Genomic DNA, 9,827 nt, shown 5'->3' on the forward strand with positions numbered 1-9,827 from the left:
ACCTCCACAGTCAACTCGAAAGTGAGTGGTTCGCGGCGAGAGACTTGTAAGATTGTATGACTCATATCGGAAGGTGGTCGCAGGCAAAAGAAAAAGAGACAACAAGAAGAGATGGCAGAAGAGAGAGGTGACGCAACTGATGGAGGATCGTTGTGGTGTCTTAGAATTGGGATTTGGATGCAACAAGATATGGATATCATGATATTTTTGTCCTAGATATTTTTATTGCGGGACGAAAGTATATTAAGAAAATTCTTCATTAAGTGTATGAACGGATAGAAATTAGTTTGTGAAAATAAAATTACAAGATCATTCCCATGAAATATACATAAAATTTATGCTAAGATGGATATTTAACAAGAAGAGATTAGGGTAAATAGATTATTGTAATCCTCAATTAAGAAACATTTTTCTGAAAAGTATAGGAGAAAATAGCATGCATGTGTGATTAGATCTCTCACTATTAATAGGAATTTAATAGAGCACTATGCAACCCATTTATATAAAACTCAAAAGTTTCGTCAGTTCTTTGTCATACCACTTGCCTGCCTTGCTGTCAACGACATTTTGCAGTTGAGACAAAAGGGTAGCCCAAGTGGTAAGGGCCCCTTTCACTAGACCCCAAAGTCTGGGTTTCGAGTCTCACCTCCCCCTCCCCCTCCCCTAGGTTAGATTATAACTGTGCTGCAAAAAGAAGTTGCAATTGACCATGGCAAACATGTTAGGAGGTAATGAACCTAACATCATCACAGAATGGCCATTTAGGAGAGACCTTACAATAAGAGAAATGGATGGGCATTTCTCCAGTCCACTATTGTTGGATCTATGGAGCCCACCACGAGTCCCGTTTCAATAATCTGAACCATTCAATGTGTAGAGCTCGTCCAGTACTTTATCCCTGCAAAAAATCACATGAATCGGATATCAATAGTCCTTTGATCAGAATACATTTTTATTAACAATTTATTTTAAAAATCATATTTACCGTTGACAAAAATGTTTTCTGATCAAGGGACTATAGATTATCCAATTAACATAATTTTTTTGCAAGAATGAACTACCACATGGCATAGAACATATTTTTACATGGTGAAAAAAGCAAACAATCCCCAAATATGTATAAAACAGAAAAATTATACGTGTACCCTCTCTAATTCATCTATTGTGTCGATTTGATCTATGTAGTTCCAATTATAGCAACTTCACTCTTTAATTTTTCACATTGTGTTAATTTAATCTGATTGATAACATCCGTCAAGAAATTGAACAGAAATCACGGCAGAAATAGTGCATTCAAAAGAGAATGCAACATTTTAAATTGGATGCCAACCCCTCAATCACTTTTAAGAGAGCGAATAGACTAGTTTGCTCTTTGGTTTTAGTGTAGTTTATGAAGAGCCATTATCAATTGGACTAAATTGACAAAATGTGAAAAATTCAAAGGTAAAATTGATGTAATTAGAACTACAAAAACTAAATTGACACAAAAGAAAAACTACAAGAACTATGGTCCTAATTTTTCCAAAAAGAAAAATTGCAAAAATAAATGTTTGAGAAATATGATGCAAGATCATGAGGCAAAAGGAGATGGGATAGACATTCATGACCATGGAGTTGTGCGAGGATAACAAATATTTCAAATTTAGGCCTCTACAGAGAGGAAATGGTTAATCAAGCAAACCCATTATAGATAAAACCTAACAGTTGCTACCACATGGCAGTGGTTTAAAGAGCCATCGAACTTTTGCCCAAAAATACCAATTATCGATGGTCTACTTACTTGCTAATGGTTGATAAAAAAATAAACATCAATTAACTGAAACCAATATTGATGCAAATTTAAGTAGACCCTTTAATTTAATACAACTATCTGTTAACTAGTCTTGGCATGCTACACAATAAATAAATAAAAACACCAGAATGCAGTGCCAAGAAAGCTAAAGTTACCAGTGCTTGAAAGCTGCAAGGAACAAAGCTGTCCAATACTCAATCCCCATGAAAACCAACTTCATCATATTGTGTGTGTTGTGTCCATCCTATGACTGCATTTCCGTTTACTCAATAAAATTGAATTTGAACTTCAAGGTTAAAAAATTTCATTACACAAGTTGATTAGAAGAACTTGAATCATTAATAGATTCCTTTATAGTTTACACAAAACGGGAGAAATCATCTTCCAAAACAATTGAAACATCACCTCTAATTTTGACGATTTACCTTCAGATATGGCAAGGCACCAATGACATTGTCATAGTCACTGCGGTTAACTTGTAGCTGTAAGAGAACAAAATTCAATCAAAACTGAGAAATAACTGAAGGATCAACGTATTGATATCAGCATATGTTCTATTCTTTTGAATTTATTTTTCTTACTTGTAAACAATTCTCTATCAAAATATCAAAAACTGTGATTCCAGATCAATGGCAATATCAACCAGTCACTGATATACATATATATATATATATATATATATTAGCAATGATCATTTAAAATGTGTTCATTTTGTTTTTCATGACACATGGGCAACTAGTTCATTTCCCTAGATATCATAACATCATTCATTTGGGTAAATGTTACTCATTAAATTTTCAAGGTCCAAGCTCTCTCCCGTTGCAGAGAAAGGCTACTTGTATCCAACAACCACCATCTTCTATTCAAGTAAATTTACTAGCCAAAACTTTAAAAGAGTTGGGGGGGGGGGGGGGGGGGGGGGGAATCTAAAAATGAATAAATATCGATGACATCATAATATTCAATTTGTTTGGGAAGTGGTTTTTTTTGTGGCTCTTTAGCTAAAATATGGGTGAAAAAAAATGAAGTGTTTGGGAATGGATTTTTATGAAAAAACGTGCTTTTTTGTATGGCCTTTTGATTTTTTGGCTTTTTTTTTTTTTTTTAAGTGACTTTTTGACCTTTTGGCTAAATTAGCCTATTGCCAAATGACACCTAAGGCTGTGTTTGTTTGGAGGATTTAATGAGAGAAATAGAAAGAGAAAAGGAAATACAATCTCACTTTTTGTTTGGTTATCATGGAAAACACAGGGAAAATGAAAATGAGAGGGAAATGCAATCCCACTTTTTTGTCTTTTGGTTCACTTAGCCTCTTTTTTCTCAAATTCTCAACTCAACCAAACATAGCTTGGAATTTGAGTCCTATCAATTCTTTCTCTTTCTCTTTCTATTTCCCTTTCCCTTTCTCTTTCCATTTCTCTCATCAAATCTTCCAACCAAACACAATCTAAATTTCTGCTAAGGCTTAGATTCCAAAGGTAAGAAGTCAGGCCTTGGGTTTGAAATGAGCCCCATAAACCCCTTCATCGTCTACAATAACAAGTGGACAAAATAATCAATACTTGAGAGAACTCTCACCATGATCACCACAGACAATCTTCCTTAAAGCTAATTGTCATGAAGTTGCCTTGTCAACATCAACATGTGATGCTTTGTTATGAGAATTTTACGATTCATGATTTTATTTGCATTTTTTTGCAAAATCGATACAGATCTATGAGTGAGTCTATTTTGATGTGAATCTCTAGTGAATCATACGATTCACTATTGATTCACGATTTGATTCAATTTTTACGACACATGCAATTCTTAAAACTATCATGACTGTCATATTTTGATTCCTTTTTTCTCTATTTTTTTTATTTTTTTTATTTTTTTAAAGTTAAAATGGCATAATACAACTTCTAATAGTGTTTAGTACAAAAAATAACTAACATAAAACATATTGTTATTTTGGAGATGACGGAGTTTTCAATGGGATCAAATCAAATTGAGTGAGTCAGACACAATATGTTTTTAACTTTTCTTCTCATTTTTTTTTATTTTTATTAAAAGAAATTATAGTGTATTTTCTAAGGATGCCTCATCCTCCTCTCTTTGGCTTTGTGCCCTAATATATTCTTGTTTGTTGTTGATCAAAAGAAAAAAAAAAAAAAAAGAAGTAACTTGCAATATGAATTATCTATTGCTATTTTATTGAAAGAAAGGTACTTCAATATTATATGGGTGAGGTAACATTGAAGTAGAAAATAAGGATATACGCTTATGAAATATCAATATGGTGTTTTAAGTTATTATTATTTAGAAATTGAGAGTTTGCTTTTGTTTACTTTTTTTATTAAGAATGGTTGATAAGCAATATCTAAAAAAAAGAAAAAAGTATGATGGTGATCTTACATGGAAACATGTGTTAACTTCTTACCTAGTAGGCCACGTGCTTATCATTCAAAACACCATGTTCATTGATTTAAGTCTAAATATTTTATATTTATAAGATATATTTAACATATAAGTGTGTAGATATATTTTTCTAAGTAATTTATAAAAAGTGACAAAATCTTTATGATCCACGATTCGATTCGATTCGTGATTCGGTACAAGGTCATTTCGATTCACGATTTGACAACTATGATGTGATGCAGCACAAGAAGAAAAGTAAAGGAGAAGAAGAAATATTTCCAAAACAAAATATCAAAACTTTGTCAAGATGGTACACTCGTAAAATTACATTATATCCATACCCACCAGTACTTATTGAAAAATATTTCCATTTTTGCATGTGTATTATGCCTCCATCTATTTCGTACTTTGTCAATAGAAGTTTACACAACTAATCTGGTATCTACTAATCTGGTATCTTTGATATGTAATACCAAAAATCCATTTAGATTCTAACACCAAATTCATCATTCAGCACCTTTCCAAGTCTTTTTTCCTTAAGAAGCAGTAATTTTTCAATCATAACACCCTATGTTTCCTCACTGCTAGTAAGTACATGCAGCCTGCTCAAGGTTTTCACAATGTGGCTAATTTATCTAAAAGAAAATTGAAGGAAAGAAAGGTAAAAAGGAGATAAGAAGTCTCTTAAAGAAAATAAAATAAACAACAGAGCAAAAGAGCAATATCAACTTCTGCTTGCTTCTAGGTTTAAGAATTCCTTAGTTGTTGCACCGAAACATATAAATATTGACTGCTACAAATCCCCATGAAGCTTCCTTGCAGAGGAACATAATCAGCCTTACAAGGCCTGCCTATAATAGCCCTTTCTTTGCCATGGATCAGCCTCATCATAACCTTATTGATTCATCAGAAGTAACTAGCTTAAGGCCTTCAGCTTAAGAATAGACAAGTCATTCTATTATCAATCTGGTAGCCATTATCATGAGAATACCAATCCAAATTCAGCTTTATCTCTAACACAAGAGGCTTCCAAAATTCATTAATTAAAACTCAACCAAGTTGGTACACAAAATAGATCATTTGGCCCAGTACTATCTAAATAGGCCCCAAAGTAACAGCTGAATAAATAAACTTCAAGGTTGAAATCTTGAAATCGCTATCCAATATTGGATTCCTTAGAAAACTTCAAACTTCATAACAAATTATGATCGAATGAATGTCAATCGTACCAATGGATTTTAGCTTTCATCTTCCAAGCCTAATCATATCTAAAGAACTAATATTGATCTTTACTTATCATATACACACATACATGCATGGTTGTTAGAATTGTACGATTCACAATTTGATTCATATGATTCAATATAAGTTTTAACAAAAACGATTCGAATCGTGATGTTGCATCAGAAATTGAGTGAATCGTGCAATTCAATTTGCGATTCACTATGATTTGTTACGAGTCAGTTATATTCTATTTTTGTTTTCTCTTACATAATGCATGAAATCACATGGTGTTCACCAAACTATCAAGACATATAGAAAAGAACAATTAGTTATATTCATATACATGATGTTATAAGTATATACGTATATAAAAATTAGTTATATTTATTTTTACATCATTTTAAACACTATGATTTATAAAATTAATCTTATGAATCACGATTCAACACTGTTCACTATTCTCTATTTTGGCAAAACAATTTAGGATTCAATTTGCGATTTGACAACAATGCACACGTGTGTGTATATATATATATAAACAGAGAAATTGAATGAAATAAAAACCCAATTAATACCTCCTATTCTAACACATAACTACTAACTAAAAGGGTGAAACAATCCAATAGCAATAAAATTATGCATAAAGAAGAGATTGAGAATGAGTTAAAAGAGGAAAAAAAAAAGCCCTAACCATCTTGGAGAGTCGCAATTTCCTCTTGGTATTCTTCTTTCCAAGCAAATGCTGCTTCCCAGCTCTCCTCCTCATAATCTTCCCACTACCCGTGACTCGAAATCGCTTCGCCGAAGCCTAAAAACACCCCAAAAAACATATCAAATAAGTACCCAATTCCTCAATTACCTACAAAACACACAGAGATAGAGAGAAAGACCTTGTGGGTTTTCATTTTGTAGCCTTTTGCAGAGACGACGGTTAGAGATGGGGGGGTTGGAGTGGGAAAGCTGAGACGAGGAAGGATTGGGGAGAAGCCAGATATGGTGTGTGAGGAACTGAGGTTGAGTGAGGATTTCTTGGTGAATTGTGAGAGTCGAACAATGGTAGGAGTGGTCCGAAGACTAGTAATAGAAGAGCGAGCAATTGGGGATGAGACTTTGAAAGCAAAACAGAAGGTTGCTGTTGAGGAGGACGCCATTGTTGCTTTCTCTCTGCTATTTGTTGTTTTGGTTGGTTAAAAAAAAATATACTCAAAAAAATAACTTATATTTTAATTATAATCATCATTAGTTTTTCGTTGTTAAGTAATTTTATAATAAAAAATGCATGTAAATTAAGTAGATATAAAATCAGAAAAATATTTCTTTTGCATTATTATTTTGCTAACATACACAAATTATTATTATTATTATTATTTGTGTGTGTGAGAGAAAAAAAATGATAAAAATCACCTAAAATTAAAAACTACTACTGGGCTGGGTTTTTGAGTTGAGGTTTGTGTGCTTGGGCAATTGAGTTTTGAAAACGTGTTTGTGAAAATCTTAATCAAACAAGTTTTTGTTTTAAAACTTGAATTTAAAAAAAGTTTTGAAATATATGTTGTGAAAATCACATAAGTTTTAGATTTTCAATTTTGAAAAAATATAATTCAAAATTCAACCAAACGGACGCAAGCTTTTCTATTACTTCAATGAAGACCTTGTGAGTTAACTACCAAAATAAATGTATATTAACCTAATCCCTAATTGTAGTGACTAAACTAACAAAGAGAAAAGGGGTTGTCGCGTGCCACCGTCGTAATGACTTTTTTCTCCAAATGACACATTTTAAGTTTTTTTTATTTATTATTATTTAAAAAAAAGGTAAATTAACAACACTTCTCGAGGTTTGACTAAAATACAGATTCACCTATGAAATTTGAGAAATTACATCCCGTCCTTTGAAATTTATATTTGCATTACAAATTGACCATTGAGATTTATATTTACATAACAAATTGACCCTTGAAGTTTATATTTGCATAACAAATTACCCCCTTATTTGTTATGCAAATATAAATTTCACAAGGCAATTTGTAATTTTCCAAACCTCAGGGAAGAATCCATATTTTAGTCAAACCTCAAGAGCGGTGTTGATAATTTCCCAAAAAAAAAAAAAAAAAAAATCCTACTTTATTCCAAAGACACTCTTTTCATTATCTTTATTATACATAAAAAAAGAAATTTATTTGAAGTAACGTAAAGTGACAATAGTAACTATATATGATAGGGGGAAAAAAAAATACATTTGGAACAAAATAGAGTGTAAATAGCAACTCCAAAAAAAAAAAAATGAAAAAATCACTCATAAATCCCATTTGAAAAAAAGTTATTCTATTTAGTCCTAGAAGTTTTCATTCAAACCAATTAGTCTTTTTAATTTTGGGTATGTTGTATTTCCTTGATTTGGGGTTTGAAAGTTTACTTGTTTGTTCTTGTGTGTGATTTTGTTTGAATTTTTTCCTAATGTTGGGTGTGCATGGATAAGGTAGGTTTTTATGTTTCTTTTTTTTTTTTTTTTTGTGGGGATTTAGTGGAGTGATTTGTAGGTGGATGATGTTACTCCGTTTGTAATGTTATTGGTGTGGTGTTCGTTTTTTTTTTTTTTTTTTTTTTTTGTGTGTGGTGTTCGTCCCTATTGTAACATTGACATTATAACGTTAACATTAATTAACATCCAAACGTAATACTAATGTAACACATAAAAAAAACCCTTACTATAGTTTTCCCAAACGCAACACTCCAATATAACACTCCAAAAAAATTCCTTAGTATAACACTATAAAGTAACACACACAAAAATTTCTTATTGTAACACTCTAATGTAACACACAAAAAAAGCTCCTTAGTATATTTTTTTCAAACGTAACTCTCTAATATAGCACACAACAAAACTCCTTAATGTAACACTCTAATGTAACACACAAAAACTTCTGAGTGTAACACTTTAATGTAACATACAAAAAAATTTCTTGATGTACTTTTTCCAAATATAACACTCTAATATAATACTCTAAAAAAATCATTAGTGTAACACTCTAATACAACACACAAAAACTCTTTAGCATAACATTCTAATGTAACACACAAAAAAACTCCTTAGTATACTTTTTCTAAACGTAACACTTCAATACAACACTTTAAAAAATTTCGTAGTGTAACACTTTAATATAACACACAATAAAATTCTTTGGTTTACTTTTTCCAAACATAATGCTCCAATGTAATACAAAAAAAAAAATTTCTTAGTGTATTTTTTCTAAACATAACACTCTAATGTAACACTAAAAATAAAAAATAAAAAAGGAATGTGATATTCTTCAAATCATTCCAAAAGGAGTACAAATATTCCTTAGTAAGTTTTGAACAAATGTATAATTTCAAGCTTGGGTGTTACTTTTGAAAAAAAAAAAAAAATACACTAAGGAGTTTTTTTAGTGTTTTTGTGTGTTACATTAAAATATATTATATTGGAGTGTTACGTTTGGAATTACACTGATTGAAGTGTTACGCTTGGAAAAAATACACTAAGAATTATATATATATATATAGTTTTTACATTGGAGCATTACGTTTGGAAAAAATGCACCAAAGGATTTTTTTTTAGTGTTACGTTGTTACGTTTAGGAAAAATAAACCAATGAGTTTTTTATGTGTTACATTGAAGCGTTACGTTATTAGAGTGCTATATTAGTGTAACAACCATCGTCATTATTTATCGATTAACCACTGATTACTGCTAAACTGAGACTGATTATGATTGGTAACTAAATTGATTGAAGTACTGAACTGATTGAATGAAATCTGGAACTGAATTGATTAAGTATATCTGTTCATTGTATGTCTATCTGTTGACTGTTTGATTATCTGTTCATGCCTTTGTGTTTAAATTGCAAATTGAAGGCCTTATCGGCGGCCAAATCTGAAATTGATTGATGATTTGTGATCCTTAGAATTAATGTGATTTTATGGCATATTTAGTTAAAATGTGATTTGGTATGATTAAATTAGGTTAATTATTGATAAATTGCACAACTTAGACTTAATTACTATTTTGCCATCCTTAGTGGCCACTACCTCAACATGTTGAGCCTTATTAACACATAGACACACATTTATTCAACCACATTTGAGAAGCTAACCAACCAAGATAGAGAGTGAGAGAGAGTTGAGTTGTTCTTGAGAGTTTGGCTAGAGAACTTGAAGAATTGAAGAGTAAATTGGCAAATTGAGCCTCTAGACTTGTAATTGAAGAACCTAGGTATGAATTTCATCCTTCTTATTGTGTATTTAAGTTCCTTCTAGCATGGATCATGGTAGTTTAAAGAGCTAAGTCAAAAATTGGTTCATTAATGTTAGATTGGAGCTCATTCCATGCATACATGTTTGAATTGTTGAATTTTGAGTTGATTCCATAGAG

At 31.4% G+C, this 9,827-nt stretch overlaps 1 protein-coding gene across 1 annotated transcript; it reads right to left on the minus strand.

Moving 5' to 3' along the window:
* Positions 1-2,053: 2,053 nt before the first annotated feature.
* Positions 2,054-6,928, minus strand: LOC145814385 (large ribosomal subunit protein bL35c-like). The gene is made up of 3 exons (XM_082911166.1): positions 6,307-6,928; positions 6,108-6,224; positions 2,054-2,274 (listed from the first exon to the last, which is right to left on the minus strand). Exons 1-3 carry the CDS (start codon positions 6,565-6,567, stop codon positions 2,200-2,202), a joined length of 453 nt encoding a protein of 150 aa, XP_082767292.1. The 5' UTR covers positions 6,568-6,928; the 3' UTR covers positions 2,054-2,199.
* Between the last annotated feature and the right edge of the window lie 2,899 nt (positions 6,929-9,827).

The sequence above is a fragment of the Camellia sinensis genome, unplaced genomic scaffold (genome assembly GCF_055761805.1).
Source record: "Camellia sinensis isolate YWXY unplaced genomic scaffold, ASM5576180v1 Unanchor10, whole genome shotgun sequence".
Taxonomy (NCBI): Eukaryota; Viridiplantae; Streptophyta; class Magnoliopsida; order Ericales; family Theaceae; genus Camellia; species Camellia sinensis.